The 22,401-nt window shown below is 64.7% G+C and overlaps 1 protein-coding gene across 1 annotated transcript; it reads left to right on the forward strand.

Moving 5' to 3' along the window:
- The first annotated feature begins 5,128 nt into the window (after nucleotides 1–5,128).
- BGN (biglycan) lies at nucleotides 5,129–18,639 on the forward strand. The gene is made up of 8 exons (XM_065901381.1): nucleotides 5,129–5,250; nucleotides 14,164–14,415; nucleotides 14,678–14,790; nucleotides 15,367–15,580; nucleotides 16,148–16,258; nucleotides 16,528–16,621; nucleotides 16,790–16,928; nucleotides 18,199–18,639. The coding sequence occupies exons 2-8, from the start codon at nucleotides 14,175–14,177 to the stop codon at nucleotides 18,394–18,396; spliced, it is 1,110 nt and encodes a 369-aa protein (XP_065757453.1). The 5' UTR covers nucleotides 5,129–5,250; nucleotides 14,164–14,174; the 3' UTR covers nucleotides 18,397–18,639.
- The last annotated feature ends 3,762 nt before the right edge of the window (nucleotides 18,640–22,401 follow it).

Here is a 22,401-nt window from a genome sequence, read left to right on the forward strand (position 1 = left end):
GGGCCCGGGCCTCCCCCCGGCCCCCTCTCTGTGAGCAGTGCCACCGTGACGGGCATGCGGGGCCAGTCCAGAAACCGCCTGGCCCCCCGGCCCTGCACCTGCTCCCCGTCATGGCCCCCACCAGAGCCTCCTGGCCCTGCTGCTGGGGGCTAGCCTCCCCCAGGGGAAGACCACGGGGCCCCGCGCTTCATGGAGTCCCTGCGTCTTGCTGGCTTCGCAGGAGGCCCACAGATGCCTCCCTGTGGCACAGCCCCCGGTCCAGCTTCCCTCGTCTGGCCACACCCAGAGCATGCCTCTCTAAAGATAGCTAGACACAGGCCGGGCCTCCACGGAGCCCCCTTCGAGCCCTGAAATTACAGCCCTGGCGGCCCGGGACACAGAGCCGCTGTGTGATTATGTCCTCAGGGGAAGGTCAAAAAAAGCTCTGGCATAGAGAGTGCCAGCTTTCACCGGCCACGCCTCGGCCATCAGCGCTGGTAAACTTCCAGAGAGCGGAGGCTCGCCTGCTCCGCAGCCGTTCGGCTCCCTTTAGCGGTATCCTCATCCAGAAGGTCCCCTGAGCACATGTTACAACTGCTGCCCCTTGGGGCTCCAGGGTGTCATGACTCTGGCCTCAAGGAAGCAGTGAGGTGCGAGGGGCGGCCCCCTAGTGACTGTGGGCCTAGCCCCTGCCCTGCCCCTGCCCAGCCCCTGAGGGTGCAGAGATCGGGGGCGGATGAAACCAGCAGGCCGTGAATTCGGGGGTGCCAGCTTGGGTTCTGGGGCTGCAACGCCTAGGAGCCTCGAGGGCCCTCTCCAGGATCTCAGCTGAGTTCTAGGCAGGGTGGCACGCTCAAGAAGTGACCTTGATGTATGTGTGTGATGTGTCCCTGCCTGGAAAGTGGTCCTGGAGGTGGAAGGGGACTCCCGTGGGCAACGCCTTGCTCTGGGCTAGCCGCGCAAGAGCCCTGTGGGAGCACTCCAGGGAGGGGTCGGAAGGCAGCCCCAGGGCGCCACTGCAGAGCCGCCGCCTCCCAGAATTCCCCCCTGCGCCCCATCCGGTGTGCTCCAGGAGAGTGAAGGGCGCCAGCGGAAGTTGAGGCTGATTGGCTCAGTGCCCGGGGAAGGGACAGACGATGCAGAGGGGAGACCTGAGAAAGGAGTGGGGAGCCCAAGACAGACAGGGGGAGTGATGAGCAGAGGCAGAGGGGAGCGAGCAGGGCACCAGCCAGACATAGCAGGGCAGGGAGGCTAGGAAGGCCCTGGAAGGGGTCTGGCAGAGGGCCCCTGAAGGTCAGGGTCGGGCAGCTCTTTCTCGGGCCCAGAAACTCATGGGCCGAGCAGCTGGGTGGGCTGGAGCCCAGGGTTGGGGGTGATCTCTGTCAGCTGCTGCCACCTCTATAGGGGCTCCCTCTGAGCCCCTGGAAGCCCTGCCCACTGGGCCACCTCCCAGGCTCCCAGGCTCTGCCCTTCAGGGACCCGCATCAAAGGCAGGGTTTCGTGCCCACAGGGGATCAGAGGCTTGAGGCCCGCCCTCTGGGTGCCCTGCTTCTGTCCTGGGCCTCCCCTTCTCGCTTTGAAGCCAGGGCACCAACAGCTGCAAGCCAGGGGGACGGGCTGCAGCTGACTCCGGGTCCTTCTCCACACACAGGCCCTACAGGATGGCAACAGGCTTAGATGGCCCTGCCTGGGGTGGACCCACAGCTGCTCACCAGCCCTGCCGCCCCTCCTCTCAGCCCCCTTCCGCCCTGCACGTTTCTCTCCCCACCACCGCTGGCTTCTGCCTGCCCCGCACCCCTGCCCCACTACCTTTCAGCACCTGCCCTGGGCTCTGGGGCTCTGGGCTGGGCACCAGGGTGTTGGCAGGGGCAGCAATGACCCAACAAGGCCTAGGGGAGGGCTGGCTGCTCTGCGCCGGGACACAGCAGTGTGGCCTGAGGACCCGGGCAGGGGCACGGGTGGGGCCCTGGGGCAGGACACTTTCCTGGGAAGCCTGAGCCGGCCACCAGGCTGCTTCTCAGGTCAAGAGAGCCGCGTCTTCACTCCTTCTGGCAGAGGGGTCTTCTGCCAAGGGGCCTGCTGGGGTTTCTGGGCTGAGGGGCGGGCTGGTGCCGGCAGGATCACCCAGCCCTCCGAAGTACCTGGGGGGAAGAGTCCAGGCTGGGGCTTTGGGGGCCTGTCCAGCAGTGTCCCAGAGGCGCAGGGCATGCTGGGAGAGGGTGCTGCCCCCCCCCCCTCCGCCTCCCCCGGCCCCACCTCTAATCGCTCGGCCAGCCCTGTCTGCCACTGGTTCTTGTGGAGCTAAGACAGCTGTGCACTGGCCGCCTCCAGGGGCCCGGGGGCCTCAGGAAATGCCTGCTCTTCCTTCCTGCCTTGCCCCCCATGCCTGCCCTCCCCTGCCTCCTGCTGCCGCCTCGCAGCCCTGAAAGGCCAGAGGGCAGGAGGCTGCAGCTCCGCTGGCCAGCAGGGACGTGCTGTTCTCAGCGCCGCTCAAGCTGGGGTCCAGGTTGTTCCTGCACTGCAGCCACAGAGAGAGTTGAGGCCTGGGGAGAGGGAGGGGGAGGGGGAGGCCCAGGACTGAGGTGCCGGCCGGCTGGTCTGGGAGTGGCCCCCAAATTAGAGGGCCAGGTCCAGTGACTCAGTAGGCCTTGGGCCGGGTGTGCAGTTATGGCTTATTGCAGACTGCAAACCACAGACACAAGAGCCTTCCAGGCGCAAAAACCGTATTTACAGACATATTGCCCCAGACGTACCCCCCAACTGCGGGAAAGAGCTCCAAGGCGCAGGGTGTCGCCTCACCACCGCCTGCAAGTTGCTCCCTCCAGGAACGTGCCGGCCCACCACTCAGCCTTCCCACCTCACTGCGTCCCTGCTCCCCACGCCTTCCACACCTAGCCCTGGGCTCTGCCTTCCACCAACACCGTCTTTTCCCTACTTGTCTGCTCTAAGTCACCTCCTCCAGGAAGCCTTCCTGAGCCTCTGGTGCTGTGTGTGGCCCTGGCGTGCCCCAGTCCCCTCCTCACAGAGGGGACCTTACTCAGTAAGGGACTTGGCTCCCTGGGCAATGGGCATGCCTTGTGCCTATTTCTTTTCATTTGAAAATTTTGTAAACAGCTTTATGGAGATAAAAGAACACTCATACCTTTAGCTGTCACCACTCTATCCACCACCATCCCCCCTGGCCCTAAGAAACCACGAATGTACTTTTTGTCCCTGTAGATTTGCCTGTTCTAGACATTTCATGCAGAATCTTGCAATATGTGGTCGTCTTCAACTAACTTCTTTCGTGGAGCACAGTGTTTTATACGTGGGTTGGACTCTCTTTCTCCTCCTCCCCAGCTGCGTCGGGGGATGCTGAAGCTCAGTGGGGCGACCCAGAGATGTTTGAATATGTCGCCAATAAACAGTAAAAAACAAACAAACCAGCAAAACCGACTCCCCGTGTCTGGAAGGGCACGTGTTCTCTCCAATCTCCTGCTCGCAACCATCTGTAACTGCCTCACCCAGGAAAACAAGAAGGAGTCGGAGCTCCCGACCTGGCCCTGCTTTTCTTACTTCTCTCCCTTTGCCGTGGCCCAGCCTGGAAGCTTCTTGCAGGCGGGCGGCTTGGTCAGGCCACCATTGTGTCCCAGGTCTGACCAGGGGGTCCCTGAACTGATGCTGGTGAACAGAAGAGGGGTCTGGGCCCAGCCACTCCCCCTGGCAGAACTTTCTAGACCCTTACCTGCCTGATGGCCTGAAGCTGAGCACCAAAAGCCTAAACAACAGCTGGCCGGGTGCGCGGGACCCTCGGGCCTCACCCCTGCTTTCCTTTCATGGCCCCCCCTCTCCCTGGCCCGCCCTCGGCCTCTGCCCTGTTGAGCTGTTTCTCTTTCTATGCATCTTTCTTTTCCTCTCAGTGGAGTTCTGTCCTGTCTCATGCTGCCTGCCTTCGTTTCTTCCCTATTCTCCTTTGCAGATCTCAGTGTCGCTCCCTGCCTCAGTTTCTCGCCCTGTCTAAACCCTCACGTTTGTCTCCCCAAAACTGCTCTTGCAGGAGTCTCCCCATGACCGAGGCTGGGTACACGGGCCGGGGGAGGAATGGGACCCCACCCAACAGGAAGGAGGTGTCGTGCTACGGCCCTGGGCTCATCTGGGCCCTCAGGAAGTGGCTGAGCTTCCAGTGATGGCGTGGATGCCATGGCTGATGACGGCCTCTTCCTGGGACGCTTGGTGGGCTGACCCAGTTACTCCTGTAAGTGGCCAGCACAGGGCTCAGCCCCGAGGAAGTGGCCACCCTCAGAGCAGTTACTGCACCCTAGGGGACCTGCTCAGATGGAGCAAGGATGACTCGCTGGCTCCTCCTCTCTGAATCAGCTTCTCTGAGCCTCAGCTCGGGGCAGGCAAGCTGGGGAGGACCCCCAGTATCTGTGCTGCGTCCTGCCAGCCCCCAGCTGAGTCCCATCCTGAGATCACACAAACAGGACCGCTTCCTCTTTTTTAGGGGAAAGAGGCTGCAGTGGGCTGGGAGGTGGGGTGCCCGGAGTGCCCGGGAGCCTAGATCAAGCCCTTCCGGAAATCCACAACAGCTGCCACCCTGATCCCTTTCCAGGCTGAGGAAGGCTCAGAACCAAATTCCAGGGCCCCGTCCCTGGACTAGCAATCAGAGGCCACCTGCCCCCGGTCTCCCCTCCATTTCTGCCCTCTCCCTCTCTTCCGCCCGCCCTAACACCCGCAAGCCAGCTCCCGCCCCTCTCTGGGCCTCAGTGGCCCCATCCGGATAGTGGAAAGTTTGAATCTCTGAGACTGCGCCTGCCCAGAGCCGCCAAGGGTCCTTGTGTGAGTTAGACTGTGTGTCCCTTCACTGTGTGCCCCAGGGTGCAGAGGGGGGGCAGGCAGAGTGGGGGGAGTCCTGGGGGGCGCAAGGGGGAGGGGTGCAGCTAGCCCAGCCGTCTACAAGAAAATTACTCCCTCTGAAGCTGCCAGGGGGGCCGGGAAGCCTGCCCCCTCCCTCCCTCCCTCCCTCCCTCCCTCCCTCTCCACGCCACCAGCCCCCTCCCTCCTTTCCTCCCTCCCCGCCCCCTCCCCGCCGTCCCCTCCCGTCGTCGGCCCGCCCGCCCAGCCTTTAGCCTCCCTCCCGCCGCTGCCACCGCCTCTGTCTCCCTCTCTCCACGAACTGCCCAGGAGTGAGCAGCTGCTCTCCGACGACCCGACGGACCGACAGACGCACGGACTGCCCGACCCTCAAGACCGCCAACCAGCCAGCCTGTGCCCGCCGCTTCCCCTCCTCAGGTAGGGTCCCCCCCTCCACAAGCCCTGTAGTGTCCCCGCTGTTCCTACGCTGGCCCTGAGCTGCTCTCACTGCCTAACCCCTGGGTCCGCTGCCCCCTCACCGCCCTCTCCCGCTCCTAGGCTGCTTGTGGATTCCCACTGCACAGCTGCAGGCTCCTGGTCCGCGCCCCTTCGTCGCCACCCTGCGGCCCCCTGGGTCCTTGTCCCATTTCTGCGTCTTCTCCCCGCTGTCCTCCAGGCACCTTCTACATCCCCCTCGTTCACCCCTCTGACCTTGCTCAGCTCTGCTCCACATCTGCCCTCTCTGCCTCCCCCCTCGGGGTTCTTCCCCTTGGCCGCTACCCCAGAGCGTCATCCAGGCATGGCTGGGCGGCTGGCACCCTCACTCTGCCAATGGCCCCCTTAGTTCACTGCAAGTCCCGGGTGCACTTTGCGCTCGGCCCTGGTTAGGAGGACCTCCGGGCGGCCACCCAAGCTCGTCACTGGGGAGCGGTCCCCACGGCCTGGGGCTAGTCCACGGCGTGGGCTCAGAGACTCGGTTTCCCAGGCACACCCCAGGCTCCCTGCCCAGATATTCCATGCTTACCCACAGGCCAATGCCGTGCCTCCACCTCCTCCCGGGCGAGGTGTGGGTCCACAGAGTCCTGGCTGGGGGGTCCCCGGGCGGGGCTGCCTGGACAGCTCAGTCCTCTCTGCCCCAGAGCCCCCTTGGATTGAGGTTCCAAAGCGGGGTGCAGAAGGAGACTCAGGCAACTGTGCTGTGTTAGCCACAGGCAGGCTTGGCCTGTGGCCCCGGAGGGCTTCTGGGGGCCACGGGTAGATGTGAGGACACCATCAGCCCAGGATGGGCACCTTTAGGAAGGGGTGAGGCTCAAGAGCTCCCAGGCTAGATGCTCTGTCCCCCAAAGGCCGCCCCCCACTGGTGCCTGGGGGCATCTCAGGAATGGAGAGAGAACTCCAGTTCTGAAACAAAGTGTAGCGACAAGGTTGCCCTCCAGAGCCGTTTGGGAGGGGAGCCGTGGCCCCTGCTGGTCCCACTCCCACCCCATCCGTTGTACAGAGGGGGCAACTGAGGCCCAGAGAGGGGCAGGAACCTGCCCACAGTGGCACAGCCAGTCAGGGGCAGAACTGGGGCCAGGACTCAGAGCTCCTGACTGACAAGTCCAGGCTACTGACCCCATAGCATCCAGGGAGCCCGCAAAGTCACTTGCACGTTGACGATGATAGCTTATGGTCAAGTGCGGCGCGTGGGGACTGGAGTGAGAGGGGGCAGGCCCACTGGCCCCGTCCCGCAAGCTCTCAAGATGGCTGGCATGCTGAGGGAAGTGCCGAGGGACCCAGGAGAGGAGCAAGGGAGAACGGAGCCCTCTGTCTGGGTGTGCCACTGAGTATCCTGGAAGGCTGGGGGATGGGAACAGCACCTCGCTGCTCCATGGGCGGGGCGGGGCGGGGCTGGGGCCTGGGCACCCGGTGGTGAGAGCTTCTCCAGGGCAGGGAGATTGTCCTCACGCAGCTGAAGTCTTCGTAAGGGCCACTCAGGTTGCCGATTCGGTGGCCAGTCCTGCCCTCTGGGGGCTCCTGCCTCTGTACACTCACCCCTCCCTGGCCGGCCAGCTCTCCACGAGGTAGGGACTGACTGAGATTGAGAGCAGCTGGAGATGCTCAGGCCCCCCTCGGTGCCAGCAAGGAAGGTGCCCAGGAATGCGCAGCCAGGGCTGCGGGATGGTGAGTAGGGAGAGCGCATGGCCACCACCGCCACCCACACCCTGGGAAGGCTGGCGGTTCGGCAGAGGCGCCTTTCTGTGCAACTTCCGGTGTCCGGCTGCCATGGGCCAGCGTGGGTGAACCTCTCAGGGCAGTTCTCTGCGCATGCATCGAAAGGAAGCCATAGCACTGTCTCCGAGCCGCCAAGACCAGGCGGTGGGAAGAAGGCTGGGAGCGGGGAGGGCCCCCACGGCGAGGCAGCGACCGGCCCACCTTCACGTCCCAGGACCCGGCTCACAGAGGGCATTAACCGTCCGACCGCTTTTATGCCCTGCCCTGGAGCAGGGACCAGGGACCCCACTATGTCGATGGGGAGCCCACAGCCCAGCCCCTTCACCAATGGTTCTGGTGGCAGTTCTGTACCAGCTCATTTTAGGGGCCCAGAAATGTGGGGTGCTGGCCCTCTGACTGTCATGCAGGCTGACATGCAAGCATTGGCCCCAATTTCTCCCCAATCCCATCAGTGGCCCTGGCCCATCAGAGGAGCTTTGTTTCTTTAGCAACATTCCTTAGTCATTCAGGACCACAGAGCATCCCTTCCAGCACCGGCGTCGAGTCCCAGAGGGGGGATCTGTCATGAGCCCCTTCCCAGGCCCACCCACCACCAGCCCTCCTCCACTCCCTGGAGAAGCCCCAAGGAGACAGGCCTGTCCCAGCCATCACTTGTCCTTGGCCTCCTGGGGATGCAGCCTGAGGCCGTGGCCGGCCCCCAGGGCCACCCTTGGAGCACGTGAGCTGCGGGCGGCAGCCCAGCTCCCAGACTCCCAGTAGGGCCCGGCGCTGTCTGACTCGCCTCCGGGCAGGGCCCCAGTCCCAGCTCCGGGGCCTCCAAAGCCCCACCTGCTAGGCCACTGGGCTGTTTGTCCTTTCAATGGCATGTCTGGAGCCCCTCTCCTTCCCTGCCAACACCCTGGATTGTTAGAAAGTTCTTCCCCGGGGTTGGAGAGCTTGGTCCCTGCCCTGAGCTGCCCACCCCTCCCTGTGCCTGTCGGCCCTGCTGGTGGGAGGGGACACACCAGCCCAAAGGCTTAGCTCAAATCCTGGGGCTAGAGGGTGATGGTGACTGTCCTGGGGCGCCCTGCTGTGAGCATGGGGTGGGGGTGAACATGGGCCCCCTCTGGAGGCAGGCACCCCCGGGCCCTGCCAGCTCTGCCCCCTCTTGTCCTGTCAGCTGGTGCCAGGGGCACTCAGTTCTCCTCCCACCCCCTCTGTCCCCCCTGCTCACATACTGGGGCCCACACCCAATCACCCACAAAACCTTTTCTGTGAATCCTATCTTCAAGGAAGCCAGTGCGGGGAGAGGCAGAGGTGCCTGCCCTGGGAGGACGGAGAGGGAGTCTGCTCAGTCCTGCCCCAGGCCAGAGGCTAACTGGTAGCCCTAGAGCCAGGCCCTTCTCCAGGCTTCCAAAACCAGTTTCCCAGTGCTCCCTGGGGCTGTGGTTCACTCCCCTGGGGTGAAAGCCCTCCCCTCACCAGGAGTCCCCAGCCCCAGGGTCCCCCGGGGCTTCCTTCACGCCCTCTGGGACTCTGTTTGGCTTGTCCCCCACCCTCTCTACTCTGGGGTGGGGCAGCTCCTGGGTGCCTATGGGAGCTGCCCACTTGCCCACACGCCACCAGCCTCAGCTCCTCCAGAAGCCGCTCGGCCCCCATGGCAGTCCGCAGAGCAGCCCAGCTCGCGCTCATTGGCAGGCTGGTATCGCTGACGTTCCCAAGCCCGGTGGAGGTGCCAGGGACTCAGACGACTCATGCCTGCCCCTCCCTATGGTGACACATCGTTCAGGTTTAGGGGACTGGGGCTCTACCCGGCCTCCTCACAGCCAGCTCTCGTGATCCACGGCGTCTGAAGGCCAAACTCGGCAGAAACCCCAGCCTGGAGCAGAGCTGCAGGACAAGGGGCAGCGGGCTGGGGGTGGTCCCAGGCTCCATGCAACTCTGAAGCGGCCCCTGCTTCTCCCCAACCAGCTGCCTCTGGGTGGCTCAGATGGCCAAGAGGGACACGGCAGTCAGAGGCCCGAGTGGCCATGGGATCAGGGATTTGGGGAACAAAACTAGGACCTGAAGGAGAGGGGCAGAGGGCAGACAGGACCTCAGGCTCTGGGAACCAGGCTGAGAGCATCTCCCTGTGGGGTCTGGCACCTGCTGGGACCTAAAATGCTTGGGGGAACCTCCCGGGCCAGGCTGGGATGATGGCTTTTCCAGGCCACTTCTGTGCAGCTGGAGGCGGAGGCGGAGGGGCTGGGGCTGGCCTGATGGGTGCGCTGGGGCCGAGGAGGGGCATCTGGCCCCGCGGGCTGAGGGAAGCTATGGATGGTGGCAGTCAGAGAGAGACGCCATGTTTCTAGAGGATTCGTGATGCAAGCCAGGGGGCGCAGGACCCACAGGGCAGGGCCCTGCTTTCCGTCAGTGTCACCTCCCAGCCAGAGTGGGGGAGATACAAGGAGTCTTCTGCAGGGACCGGGGGCTGGTTCGGCCCCCTGTACAGCCCAGGGAGTTTGGGATCCTGTGACTTTGGGCTCTGCAGCAAAGTCTGCGGGGGCAGAGGGTGGGGCAGGGCACGTGTGCCCCCTCTGCCATTTCCTCACAGTGTGGCCTTGGGCAAGAGTTTCGGGCAGACTCTGAGCCTCGGTTCACCCATTCATCCAGTGGTAGAAATGGCACTTCCTGCTGGTCCTCAGGAGCGCTGTGCTAAGAAATCCCTTGAGTGCCCTGTCCCACCCTGGGAAGGGATAGAACACCCTCCCCCTCCCTCAGGGTTTCTGCAGCGAGCCTTCGGGGGTGCGGGGCGGGGGCAGGGCACCCAGCAGCCCAGGACCCCCAGCTGACCTGGCTCATCTGCCGCCTGGCTCAGGCACGGCAGAAGGCCGGCACTGGAACCGCCGGCCTTCCAGAGGTTTCCCAGCAGGCTGGGGGTGGAAGTGATGGCTGTCCTCAAGGCTGTGGGGAGAGACGTCCGGCCTGGTCAGCACCGGCCGCCTAGCCACTTCCCCGGTGCCAGCGCTCTGCAGCAGACGGGCTGGCTCCCTGTTGGCCTCCGACACCCACATCCAAGTCAAGTCTGTCCCTGAAGGCTGCAGGGGCACAGGACCCAGCTCTGTCCGGTCACCTCAGCAGCGCCAAGACCCCAGCAGGGAGGAGCGCCCTGGCCAGCCACGCCTGGATGTCTGCTCCCCTCGTAGCTGGAAGGCGTGCCGAGGCCATGGTAGTGGGCTCGGGGTGGCTGGCGAGCAGACACCGATGGCGCGGGGCTCAGGGCCCACCCCAACCCCTGCAGCCACGACCCCAACGCGCGTAAGCCTCAGGAGACCCACGGATGGTGCCCGTCTCCTCTCTCGGGGCCCGGGAGGGAGGCGGCGAGCAGCCGGGTGTCGGCTTGCAGAGCAGAGCTCTGGGCAGCGCCCCTGCCTCTGGCCTGCTAGTAGAAGCTGGGCCTCAAAGGCTTTGGCGGACAGAGGGGAGGGGGGAAGCGCGACCCGCAGTCCCAGGGACCGTGGGGCGGCGTGGAAGACGGCACGCGCGCCCGGGTTCAGGTCGGGCTGCTCAGAGGGGCCAGACACCCGGGCCGAGGCTGCGGAACAGCGTCAGGCGTCCGGCATCTGCGACTTGGCAGCTGCGGGCCGCACATCTGCAGGCGAGCTCCCAGGGCCTGCCAGACCTCAGGCCCGCTCCCGCCGCCCTTGGCCTGGCCTGAATGCCTGGCACGGCCCCTCCGTGTTCTCAGGGGCTGCCAGTGTGTCTTGTTTGGCTGTGACCTGGAGCAGTCCCAGTTGGAGGACTGCGCTGGCTTTCAGAGGGCCAGACAAGGAGAGCCCTATTGGGTGGGCGGCCCTCACTCCAACCTGTGGGCACGGCGTGAGGCCTCACCGCCATCACCGCTTCTTTCCTTCGCTCTGAGGAGGAGGGACCCATCCAGCTCAGAGAACACTTTGATGGGGCTCGAGGCTGCCTGAAGTCCTTGGGGACACGCCCAGGAGGCCCAGAGGCCTGGGTAGTGTGGGAGGTGGGGCCGGCGGGACTTGCCGTGGGTCTCACAGTACCTGTCCGTGGGGGGCTCCCGCTTCCGGGGCTGAGGGCCCACCCCCCTCCTGCACGTGTGTGCGGTGGGAGGGACCCGGTGTGAGGTGGGGGGAGGCAGCCCTGCAGCTCCGCTTCCTCCCCCAGCCTCTGTGCACTGCCCACACTCAGCCGGCCGGCCAGAGAACTCCATCACCCCCGGCTCCTTCTGGGTCTCTTGTGGCCCCCGGGGGCTTGGTGTCCAGTCGGCCCCCTCCACTCTGCACAGTTCTGGCCACTGAGTCTCCTGCCAGCTCTCCGCGGGGAAAGCAGGGCTGTGCCGGAAAGTGCGCCAGCCTGCCCACTGCCTGGGCCCAGCCAGGAGCCGGGTGAAACCAGCCAGACCTTGTCCTGTGCTGTCACGGGGCCCTGGGGTGGGGCCTCCAAGTCCTCAGCCTCCCTCCCCCCAGAGTGAGCCTGCACTAGAGCCAGCCCTTCCCCTCTCTCAGCCACTCTGTGGGGCCCCAGATGCAGCAACATCAGAATATCAGGCACGACGGCCCGGAGCGGCTCACCTCCTCCAGAGCCTCCGTCCCCCACGGAGGGTCCCGTGAGCCCACTTGGGGCCCTAGTGGCTAGTCCTGCCCTGGTTGGCCTTCCCAGCGCCTGTCCATCCTCCCCCGTGGTGGAGGGGCCAGATGCGGGTGGAGGCTCCCCGTGGAGGCCCCCAGACCTTCCCGGTCCCACCAGGCTGGAAGAGCCCTGTCTGCGCCCACCGCCCCCCGAAGCCTCCCCCCGGCCTGGCCAGACCAGCCCCCTGCCCCCACTTGTCCAGGTGGACGGTGGATCCCAGAGCCTCCCAAGGATCCTGCCGGGCGTTCCAGCCCTGACTCACAGCCCCCGCCCCCGCCATGAGGCAGTGGCTTTGGCGGGAGTGCCAGGCCGGGGGGGCAGTCCCCTCCCTCTCGTGCCATCATCCTCGCCTTCCTGTCCTCTCCGCTGCCCTTCCTCCGCGCAGCCCTGGGTGTCCAGCAGCCCCTGGGCAGGGGCCCTGCGCAGCAGCGGCAAGCCTGGGAGGCCTAGGCCCACCCTGCTTTGCCCTGGGGTTTGCGAACTCGTGGGAAGAAGGAGGGATTCGTGGTCCAGGATGCCAGCCCAGGGCCTTCTCCCAACTCTTCGCCAAGGCCCTCTAGGGGCTCCCCAGGTCCCACTGGGCCAGCCTGGGGCTGGCGGGGCCTGGAGTGTCGTCATGAGCTCTCAAGGCTTGAAGGAGCCAGGGAGGCTGGGCGCTCCCCCAGCACGAGGGACCCTCACTTTGATGTGTGACCGGGGCAGGCAGGCAGCTCTTCTGAGCCCGTCACCAGCTCCGCAGCTGCGTCTGATAAACAGCGTCCTGGGCCCCCGGCCGCTGCAGCTCTGTCCTCAGGATGGTGGGAGCCAGGACAGGCCACGTGCCCAGCTCAGTGGGGGGCCTGAGGAGTGCGAGAGGGGCGGCAAGATGGGGATCAATGGGAACCCGAGGTGCAGAGCCGCTGCGCCCATGCCTGGAGGTGGCCGCAGCTCCCAACCCCCGCCTGCTGGTGGGAGGACTCCAGGTCAGCAGTGCCCACCCCCCGCCCCGGGCAGCCATTCCAGCCCCAGGTCAACCAGGCCTGTCGGGGGCCTCCTTCTGCCTTTGCAGCTGGCTGTCAGGCTCGGGGGGCTCACCCAGCCCCACTCAAGCCCCGAACAGCCTTTCCCCTGGCCAAGATGGGCCCCAAGTGAGGGCCTCCCTGGGGTGGGGCTGCTTCACGTCTGCACCCGGGGCAACCCCAGACACCCCACATCCGGGAGACAAGCAGGGCGGGTGCACTTATTCCTCTTTTTTTTTTTTTTTTTTTTTGACTTATTCCTCTTTAACATGGGAAAATGAGGCTGGGGCTTTCCCAGGAAAGCAGGTAGTTGGGGGCGGTAGGAGAGGCAGGGACTCCAGTCTCCTCCTGGGCACTGTCTTTCAGCAGAGGAGCCTCTGGACAAGCCTGAACCTGCCCGCCACCCTGGCAGCAGCCTGCTCCCCTCTGGTGGCCTCTCCAGGGGCCCGGGGCCGTGGGCAGAAGGAAGGATGGGAGCAGAGGCGGGAGCCCTGGGGCTCTGCGGGCTGAGCCAGGGGACGGCTCATGGGCCAGGGGAGGAAGCCACAGCCCAGGGGAGCAGAGGCAGTGGGGGGGCAAGGGACGCCCCTTCCATCTCCAGGATTCCACGCATGGCCTGGAAAAATGCCCCTCTCCTCCACCTTCCCTCCAGGGCTGGCTCAGCTTTCTACCCAACGTGCCCAGCCTGGTGCCTTGGCCTCTTGACTCTCTTAGAAAAATGTGGGTGTGCTGCAAGGGGGGGCTCAGGCAGGAAAGGAAGCGACTTGTGGTCACCTAAGTCAGCCCTGAGCGCGCTCACACTGCCCTGAGCGCGCTCACACTGCCCTGAGCATGTGGGAGTGGCCGGGCCACAGTGGTTTCTTTAAATCTGAATTCCTCAAAGCCTGTGGGCGGCAAATGGCTGGGTTTCCCTCTCCGCCTCCTCCACTAGCCTCACTGACCCCCCAGGCAGGCTGCAGCTGACTCAGTGGCTGGTGCGTGAGTGTGTGTGCGCTTGTGTGCGTGCTTGCATGAGTGTGTGTTTGCGTGAGTGTGTGTGTGTGCTTGCGTGTGTGTGTTTGCTTGCGTGTGTGTGTTTGCTTGCGTGAGTGTGTGTTTGCGTGAGTGTGTGCGCTTGCGTGAGTGTGTGTGTGTGTGCGCTTGCGTGTGTGTTTGCGTGTGTGTGTGTGCGCTTGCGTGAGTGTGTGTGTGTGTTTGCGTGTGTGTGTGTTTGCGTGAGTGTGTGTGTGCACTCGCGTGAACGTGTTGGAGGGGTACAGACTCACCAACTGGGAAGACACAGTGCTGCCCACTGAGGCCAAGTCCTGCCCGGAGTCTCCTGCCCACCCACACCTCCCTCCCGGCCCCTACAGCCCAGGGCCTGGCTGCACCGGTGAGGGGTGAGGGGTGAGGGGTGAGGGACACGAGGCCAACACGTGCAGAACCCCAGCCCCCCGGACTCGGCACGGTAGCCAGGCAAGGGCCCAGAGGATGGGCGTGGGCGCCAGCTGGGCACTCCTGATGGCCTCTCCTCACCCCAGTCTCGCAGGCACACCCACCATGTGGCCCCTGTGGCCTCTCGCGGCCCTGCTGGCCCTGAGCCAGGCTCTGCCCTTTGAGCAAAAAGGCTTCTGGGACTTCACCCTGGACGACGGGCTGCCCATGTTGAACGACGAGGAGGCTTCAGGCGCCGACACGACCTCGGGCATCCCAGACCTGGACTCCCTCCCTCCCACCTACAGCGCCATGTGCCCTTTCGGCTGCCACTGCCACCTGCGGGTTGTTCAGTGCTCCGACCTGGGTCAGTCCAGTGGGATGGACGTGGAAGCGTGAGGGTGGGTAGGGGGTGACCCCAAGCCAGCTCGGGAATCCTGGTTTCAGTGTGGGAGGGTGTCCATTGGTCTGCTTGCAAGCAAGCGGGGAGCGAGAAGCCCCTCCATCTGCCGACTCTGGCGCTGGCCCACTTGCGGCGGAGTCCCTGCGTGCATGCGAGTGCCTGAGCTCCGCGCCACTCTGGGGTCATGGCCACGGCTCACACTGGTGACAGTGGTGCCGGCCCCCAGGTCTGAAGGCTGTGCCCAAAGAGATCTCGCCCGACACCACTCTGCTGGACCTGCAGAACAACGACATCGCCGAGATCCGAAAGGATGACTTCAAAGGCCTCCAGCATCTCTATGTAAGCCCACCCTGGCCCTTCCAAGGGGCTGCAAGGAGGTGGCAGGCCCACAGCACGGGGGTTCGGGGCCAGATGGGTGTGGGCACATACTTGTGGAGTGCGAGAGGGGACCGGGGACCTGGGGAGTCCTGAGAGAGGTCTGGAGGCGGCTGTGGTGCGAGTGCCCAGGGTCACAGGGCACACGTGCAGCTGTCAGCAGCCGTAAGTGCAGGACAGGATCACTCAGCCCAATTCCCTTCTTGACTGAAAACGTTTCATCTTATTGACTCCTCCCGGCAACACAGTGAGAAAAGATTTCATTGTAGCCAGGGTGCAGGTGGGGAAACTGGGACACAGAGAAGCGGCAGGCCGCACTAAGCAGCAGTGGTATTGCTGGGCCTGAGCGCCAGCTCCGATCTGCACTTTGCCCAGGAGCACTGACGGATCTCCTGGAGGCTGAGCCGGGGCTCAAACATCTGTAAAGTCCTGAGAGCTGCTAACCGCGAATCGCTAGCTCAGGTGGCAGGGGACGGGGGAGAGGAGAAGGCGGGCAGGTAGGGGGCCGGGGCCTTCACCTCAGCACGCGTGCCGCCTCAGGCCCTGGTCCTGGTGAACAACAAGATCTCCAAGATCCATGAGAAGGCCTTCAGCCCCCTGCGGAAACTGCAGAAGCTCTACATCTCCAAGAACCACCTGGTGGAGATCCCTCCCAACCTGCCCAGCTCCCTGGTGGAGCTCCGCATCCATGACAACCGCATCCGCAAGGTGCCCAAGGGCGTGTTCAGTGGGCTGCGCAACATGAACTGCATCGGTGAGCGACATCCCGCCAGTGGCGTCGTCACCCGTCCCCGGCGGTGGCAGTGGATGGGGGAGGAGGGTCAAAGAGGGGGGGCAGGGCAGCTGGGTGCTGGGCTGTCCGGGACAGCCATGGACCAGCCGGCTGGGCCTCACGGTACTTTCTGGAAGCCCATCTAGGAGCACGCCCCCGAGCTGCCAAGGGAAGGTGAAGAGAAACTCAGGGCCCCTAAGGAAAGGGAAGGGAAAGGGCCAGTGTAGCCAGCCAGCCAGCCAGGGGCTGGGCGGGCGGGGGAGCCCGGCCTCGATTCCTGTCTCCCCTCCCTTTCTCCATGCTCCCTCTGCCCGCTAAGGCTGACGCCAGGCCCAGTGCCCTTGGGAGTTAGTGGCCTTGAACAGCGAGGAGTTTGCATTTAGTCCATTAGCGTTAGTAAATTAGTGGCACTGCTTTCAGGGAGAGATGGGGGAGCGGGTAATTAGCAGGGCCCACTAGGCCAGCCTAAGCCAGGCAGCCGACAGGCTCTGGGGGCGTGTGGGCAGGTGCCCAGCCCTGGCTCCAGGGCTGAGGGGGCCTCTCTCCTAGAGATGGGTGGGAACCCCCTGGAGAACAGTGGCTTTGAACCTGGAGCTTTCGATGGCCTGAAGCTCAACTACCTGCGCATCTCTGAGGCTAAGCTCACCGGCATCCCCAAAGGTAGGAAGTCAGCCCTTGCTTCCCACACTACCTGGCCTTCGGAGCACACATGGACACAGGTGGGGGGCCTGGAGCCATCTGGAGGCACCCAGTCAACTCAGGGAGGGCTTTGGCTGCCCCTCTCCCCACCTGGGGCAGAGCTAGGGTCTCTGCTCCACCAAGCGTGGGACCGTGCGCGCGCGCGCGCACACACACACACACAGAGCATCAGCCCGCACACGTGGCCTCCCCTCCTGCATTCAGCCCAGAGCATCCTCTTTTCCTGGCAGACTTCCCCGAGACCCTGAATGAACTCCATCTGGACCACAACAAAATCCAGGCAATCGAGCTAGAGGATCTGCTCCGCTACTCAAAGCTGTACAGGTGGGCTGGGGGTCTGGGGGGGCTGGGGGGCTGGGGATCTGGGGGTCTGGGGGCGCTGGGGCGACTGGGAGGGATGGCGGATGGGGGGGCTGGGGGCCTGAGTCCTCACAGTGCCGTGCGGCCTGCGGGCCCCACCACACCGTCTTTTTCTCATCCGCCCCTTCGCAGGCTGGGCCTGGGCCACAACCAGATCCGCATGATTGAGAACGGGAGCCTGAGTTTTCTGCCCACCCTGCGGGAACTGCACTTGGACAATAACAAGCTGTCCAGGGTGCCTGCTGGCCTTCCGGACCTCAAGCTCCTCCAGGTGAGAGCCAGGGAGTGGGCAGCCCCTCAGCCCATGGCCCTCCTTGCTCAGGCCCAGCACGTGTGGGGTCTGGGTACAGAGTGGAATGGGACCTCACTGCAAAGGAGCAGGCTCAGGGATCCCTCCTTCAGCGCCAATCACCTGCACTGAGGGAGAAGAGGGGCGGGTGGGGATGCCGCTGCGGACAGCAGAGAGGGCGGGCCCGGGGCAGCGAGGTCGTGAGGGAAGAGCAGGTTTCTCAGGTGGATGCAACACCTGCAAGGTGCGGCCGGACCCACGAGGTCAGGGAACAGTCTGGGCACGGGGGTACACAGATCTGTGGCAAGACAGGGACAGCCCAGGGCACGAAGTGGGCTGATGAGGGGATACAGGGCCTGGCCTGGGGCTCTCTCAGGGGCCCTACCCCCAGTTTGGCTGTCAGCCGCATGGATGAACTTGGCTGTACTCGGCCCTGCTCTGGACCTCAGTCGCTGCTTCCAACCCATTCACACGTGCCAGGAGACCCGCCACTCTCGCGGGCTGGCCAGTCAGAGCCGAGTACACCGGAGCCCGCCTGAGCCCGGCGTGGGGACCGCCCACCTGCAGCCGCAGCGCCCCCCTGGCCAAGCCGAGCGCGCCCTCTAGCGGCCGTGTCCTTGCCGCCTCTAGAGGGCGCCGCTGCAGTCTGAGCGCCTCCCTGCCGTCATTGGGTCCTCCCTCCCTGACCCTCCTGTCCCACAGCATGTGGCTTCAGGGAGGTGGGGGAGCGGGGGGAGGAGGAGGCTCTTTCTCCTCTCACGCCCCTGGGGCTCTGGACTGGGAGGCTGCTTCCCTGGGGGCAGGCCCAGAGCCCAGGGAACCCAGAGGGAGGGCCAGGGACTTTATGTGAGCCCAAGGTGCCATCCTTCCCGCATCGACAGTCCCACCCCACCACTCGTGCCCCACGTACCCCTCCCCTCACACCCACACCCCCCGAGCTCCCCATCCCAGCACCCAGTCACACACCAGCGCCTTAACGCGGGCCGGCACCCGCCCAACAACCATACCCGAGCCTCGGTTTGCTCCTCCAGACAATGGGAGGATCACCTCCATGCCCTCAAAGGGCCGTGTGGATGCAATACAATGAAACGTGGCCCATGAGGCGGTGGGGCGGGACTCAGCCGGGAGGGAGGGCACCAGCCCTCGGGGTTCTGCCCTCCGCTCGGCCTACCCAGGCAGGACAGACGCAGGCAGGGGGGTCGGGGCGACTGGGCCACTGCCCTGAGCCTGAGCCACGCCCCTCCGCCCCCAGGTGGTCTATCTGCATACCAACAACATCACCGAGGTGGGCGTCAATGACTTCTGCCCGGTGGGCTTCGGGGTCAAGCGAGCCTACTACAACGGCATCAGCCTCTTCGGCAACCCCGTGCCCTACTGGGAGGTGCAGCCGGCCACCTTCCGCTGCGTCACCGACCGCCTGGCCATCCAGTTTGGCAACTACAAAAAGTAGAGGTGGCGGCAGCCGCCAAGGTGGCCTGGGCGGGGTCTCTGGGGAGCACAGCGGATGTCCTGAGGGGGGAAGCAAAGCAAGGGAGCAGGTGAGGCGTGAGGCCTGGCCCCCATCACACGCCCCTTAGCTTCGGAGCCGCCCCTGCTCCCCCATCATGACCACGCAGAGGTGCCCCCACGAAGCTTTCTTCCCATTCACCCCAAAACCAAATTGTCTGAGGCTCCAGTCCAAGGAAAATGGTCCCTGGGTCTGGGGGGCCAGGGATGGAGACAGCGGACCCCGCTGAGCCCACCCTACCTGCCGGGCACACATCCCTCCTCGGCCTGGCCTGCTACCCTTCTCCTCCCATGCCTGCTGGCATCCTTCTGTGAGTTCACGGCCATCCATCCCGGCCGGTCTGCTCTACCGGCCCCTGGATCAGTCCTCTCCATCTCTCTCTGCCTCTCCGTCTGTCCCTCCCTCGTCTTCCCTCTCCTCTCTCACATCCTTGGGCTGGGTCTGGTCTCTGTCTCGCTGGGCTTCTGCCCAGCCCCTACCCAGGTGGGCTGCGGTGGGGGACAGCCCCGCCCCCAAGCCTGGATGATCCGGCAACCACGCGCTGCACAGGCCACGTGCTCCCAGGGAGAGCATTGGACTCAGCCAGACCCTGAGAGTCTGTCCCCCGGGAGGGGCCCAGCGCCCCGCCAGAGTCCCCAGCACGCTCCTCACTGCCCCCCTTTCCCCCACGACAGCTAGGTCTCCCCTCCTGTCGCCGTCCAGCCCCTGGGGTAGTGAGGGTTCCAAGTGATCACGCCCAGCTTGAGGAGGGGCTGCTTCTGAGGTCGGTTGTTGTCTTTCAATTAAAGAAACACTGTGCAACACGCCTGCGTGTGCAGCCTCTCAGGGTGGACTGGGGACCCAAAAGAAACGGGAGCCACGACGGTCCGCTGTGGCTGGCTCCCAGGTTCCGCCTCTCTGTGCCCAGTCGGAGCCCTGGGCTGCCTATTCGCTGCTTCCCCTGCCTTCATTGAGGGTCCTCAGCACCCCCAGGCTCGGGGCTGGACCAGAAGGCCCCGGGCTGCCCCCTTCCCGTCCCTTCTGGTCACTTCTGTTGCCCCGGCTATCCTCAGACTGGGCTCCTGAAGCAGGGCCGGCTGAGGTGGCATCTGCCCTCCCAGAGTGGCGTGTCTGCCAAGCAGCCGCTGGCTGAAGAGCACCAGGCCAGAAACTCCCCCCAACCGAGCGGGAGCCGGGAAACCCTAGGGGCCCCTGCCTGCCTGTCTTGATGGGGTTTGGGGTCTCAGCACAATACCGGATTTCGGCTGTGGTCAGAGCTGTGTGCCACACCCGTGTCAGCACCAGGGGCCGCACTCCCAGGAGGGCCAGGCCTCACAGGGACGGGGCCCAGTGCTGCGCGCGCCTGCCTGTACTGGCTTGGCCTGGGATCCCAGCGCAGCGACCACCCAGTAGGTCACCCTGTGCGCCAGCAGAGCCAAGCCCAGGTCGCAGCGTGTGGGTGCCGGTTCCCAAGAGAGGATCCAGGGCACAGCCCGTGAAGCCTGGGGACATAGGTCTGCCCCGGAAAGGGAGTCGGTGGGGGGGGGGGAACAGTCCCCCAAGAAATGCCCCTTGGATGGCAAGCCCAGCGGGCTAAGCAGGAGACAGGCTATGGCCTGGCTGCTCTTCCCTCGTCGTACACAAGGGGCCTCTGCCCCAGGTGATGGGATCCAGGGCTTCCCTGAGCAGCCGTGGGCCACCAACGAAAATAGAGCAGGCGGGGCCGCCGGGAGCGCCAGCCCAGGAGAGAAGGAGCCCAGAGGCGCCGCGTGCTGGATCCGTGCACAGAACCCTTCCGCCTGGCCCGGCCCTGGGGCACGCGGCGTCCCTAGATTTCTCCTTTTGGGGATGGGAGGCACCACTCAGTGTGGTGGCCCAGCAATAGAATGTCACCCGTTGGCATCACAGCACTATTCTGGGCCGTGTGCTCCACGGCCCGGCAATCTCTGCTGAGCTGGGCAGGCTCAGGGCAAGGGCACTGGCGGGGGTCCAGGAGTCAGGGCCTCGGTCAAGTCCCCTCGCTGGTGGGAGGAGGGGCAGCCGGCACAGGGCCTGGCGGAGACAGAAACACGGAGCCCTCGGGCTGTTTCTCTGCGGGCAGGTCTGGGCACCGGACCCTGTGGTGTGGGTTCAACTCAGCCCCCTGTGGATCGCTGTCTTCTCTCCAGGCTTGCTGCCCTTCCTCTCCTCCCTGCCTCCCTCTTACTCTGGGACACCGGTGCCATGACACACTAGTGGGACCGGTGTAATAATGCCGGTAGGCACAGAGGAGAACCCCGTGGTTGGGCCCCAGGGAAGGTGTCCCGTAGGCCCGGTGGGTCACCACACACAAGAGGGGACAGCACCATGCAGGCATGGCCCACTGCAGGCGCCACGGAGTTGAACAGGACCGCACCCCACGAGGGCTTGGGGATCATGGTTGGAAAGGAGGTCTCCGTACCCAGAGCACTCGGTCAAAGACAAATGACCCTGGGGCCGGGGGGGGACTTCCCTGGTGGCGCAGTGGTTAAGAATCTACCTGCCAATGCAGGGGACACGGGATCGAGCCGTGGTCCTGGAAGATCCCACATGCCGTGGAGCGACTGAGCCCGTGCGCCACAACTACTGAGCCCGCGCTGTAGAGCCCACGAACCACAACTACTGAGCCCGCGCACCTAGGGCCCGTGCTCCGCAACAAGAGAAGCTGCCGCAACGAGAAGCCCACGCACCACAGCGAAGAGTGGCCCCCGCTCGCTGCAACTAGAGAAAGCCCGCGCGCAGTCAAAAACAAAAAAGACAAACGGCCCACTTAGCCTCACTGTGGTATCGAGTGTGCCGCAGACAATGAGGTGATAGTAATAACAAAAGTTGAGACTGACTGGCCTTTGAAAAAAGCCTATGGCAACATCTCTGTCAGCCAACAGTCCCTCGTGTACGCTTCCCCGTATGCCTTATACACCACGCAAGGCTCCTCCCTGCGGAGCCCAGGGCCCAGCTGCGGTCCCAGGAAGCCCCAGGTGGCAGAGCTGCAGGGGACTGGGGTGCTCTGCTGTGAGCCGTGGGCAGGTGGATGGGCGAAGGGGTGTGCAGTCCCAAAGCCTCGGTAACCCCGCGGGAAAGGGGCAGGAAAGATGGGGGAGGGGCCAGGTCCAGTCGACCTTGAATTGAGTGGGAGCCTGCACTTGGGTGCATATTGGACGTGGGGTGAGAGTTAGGGAGTGGGCAGGGTGGGGTGTGGCACCCCCGGGGCCTGGAGAATGCCCCCTGAGGGCCAGGAGCACGCCGGGAGCTGTGGACGTGTGGTTGCACTCAGAGTAGGGCTCTGATCCGGAGGGTGAGCTGGGGCCGTCACACGTGCGTGCACACACACACACCCAGGGCAGTGAAAGTCATGGCAGTGTCTCGCTCGGGGAGGGCTGTCCCGTGAAAGGAGAGGCCACTAAGGAGCTGACTCTGAGCGGCATGGGGCTGGCGTGGGGGACATTTCCAAGTACTTATTGCAGGTCAGGTGCCTTCTGGGTGTAGCCGGGCCCAGCTGGAACCTAAGCTCAATCCACTGTTTGGGTTTAGACGAGTCGGGGCTTGTCGGAGGGGCAGCCAGCCAGGTGTCCTCAGGCCATGGCCGGGGCTGGGGGCAGGGCACTTAGAGGGACAGCCCCTCCTTGAAGGGCCTGGGTGGTGGAGGGGCCCACTCTGAGAACTTGGGGGGTGTTCATCCATTGCGGGCCCCACCCCCATGGGCTCCTGACTCTGGGCTCCAGTCTTGGGAGGGCAGAGGTTTCAGGAAGAGGCAAAGCCGGCTCCACTCTGGACGCACGGGGCAGGGCATGGTCGCCAGGGGTGGCACAGGACCACTGTGGCCCTGGAGAGCCCAGGGCAGCTCCAGCGCTGAAGGACCCCAGCTCCCGCTGCCAGATCAGGGCTGGTATGAGTTTCCTGGGACCACTGCTGTAACAAAGGACCACACGGGCGGCTTCAAACAGAGATCGA

The sequence above is a fragment of the Phocoena phocoena genome, chromosome X (assembly GCF_963924675.1).
Source record: "Phocoena phocoena chromosome X, mPhoPho1.1, whole genome shotgun sequence".
In the NCBI taxonomy this organism is placed as follows: domain Eukaryota; kingdom Metazoa; phylum Chordata; class Mammalia; order Artiodactyla; family Phocoenidae; genus Phocoena; species Phocoena phocoena.